The 601-nt window shown below is 50.4% G+C and overlaps 1 protein-coding gene across 1 annotated transcript in view; it reads left to right on the plus strand.

The window, feature by feature from the left end:
- The window catches only part of DNMT3A (DNA methyltransferase 3 alpha), a 44,481-nt gene extending 44,052 nt beyond the window's left edge, over positions 1-429 (plus strand). Inside the window, exon 14 of the mRNA XM_019470970.1 lies at positions 84-429. Coding sequence (XP_019326515.1) covers positions 84-225 — 142 coding nt within the window. The 3' untranslated portion in view covers positions 226-429. The remainder of the gene's footprint in view (positions 1-83) is intronic.
- Positions 430-601: the final 172 nt, after the last annotated feature.

The following is a 601-nucleotide window of genomic DNA, read 5'->3' on the forward strand; positions in this document are numbered from 1 at the left end:
GGGGTCCGGCAGCGCCGCGTCCCTCGGGGCCGGCACCCCCCTGACCCCGCTCCCCGTTGTTCCCCCGCCCCGTGTCCCTGCAGGGTCTTCGGCTTCCCGGTGCATTACACAGACGTGTCCAACATGAGCCGCCTGGCCCGGCAGAGACTGCTCGGCAGATCCTGGAGCGTGCCGGTGATCCGCCACCTCTTTGCTCCCCTGAAGGAATATTTTGCCTGCGTTTAAGAGGGACAGACAGGAACTGGTGACACAGCGAGTCAGAAACAAAACCATCCACGCTAAGAGAAGTGAAAACACGGAATGAGAGAAGAGTCAGCACCCAGAAGGAGATGGGATTTAGCAGCCCGACGGGAACCCGGCACACGTCTCCCCGAGCGAAAGGGTTCAGTGTCCTCTCCTGAATTTCCAATGTTCAGCTTTTAGCCTATTTAAAAAAAAAAAAAAACCACAAAAAAAACCAATGAAAATGACAAAAAAAACAAAAACGAAACGAAAAAAAAAAAACACAAACAAAAAACCAAAACCATTTTTTTTTTGGGTAACCTTTTAATTTTCCGCTCTTTTCTGGCTGGGTTTTTCTGTTGGTTTGGTTTCTGCTTCT

This window comes from Aptenodytes forsteri, unplaced genomic scaffold (assembly GCF_000699145.1).
Source record: "Aptenodytes forsteri isolate BGI_AS27 unplaced genomic scaffold, ASM69914v1 Scaffold192, whole genome shotgun sequence".
Lineage (NCBI taxonomy): Eukaryota > Metazoa > Chordata > Aves > Sphenisciformes > Spheniscidae > Aptenodytes > Aptenodytes forsteri.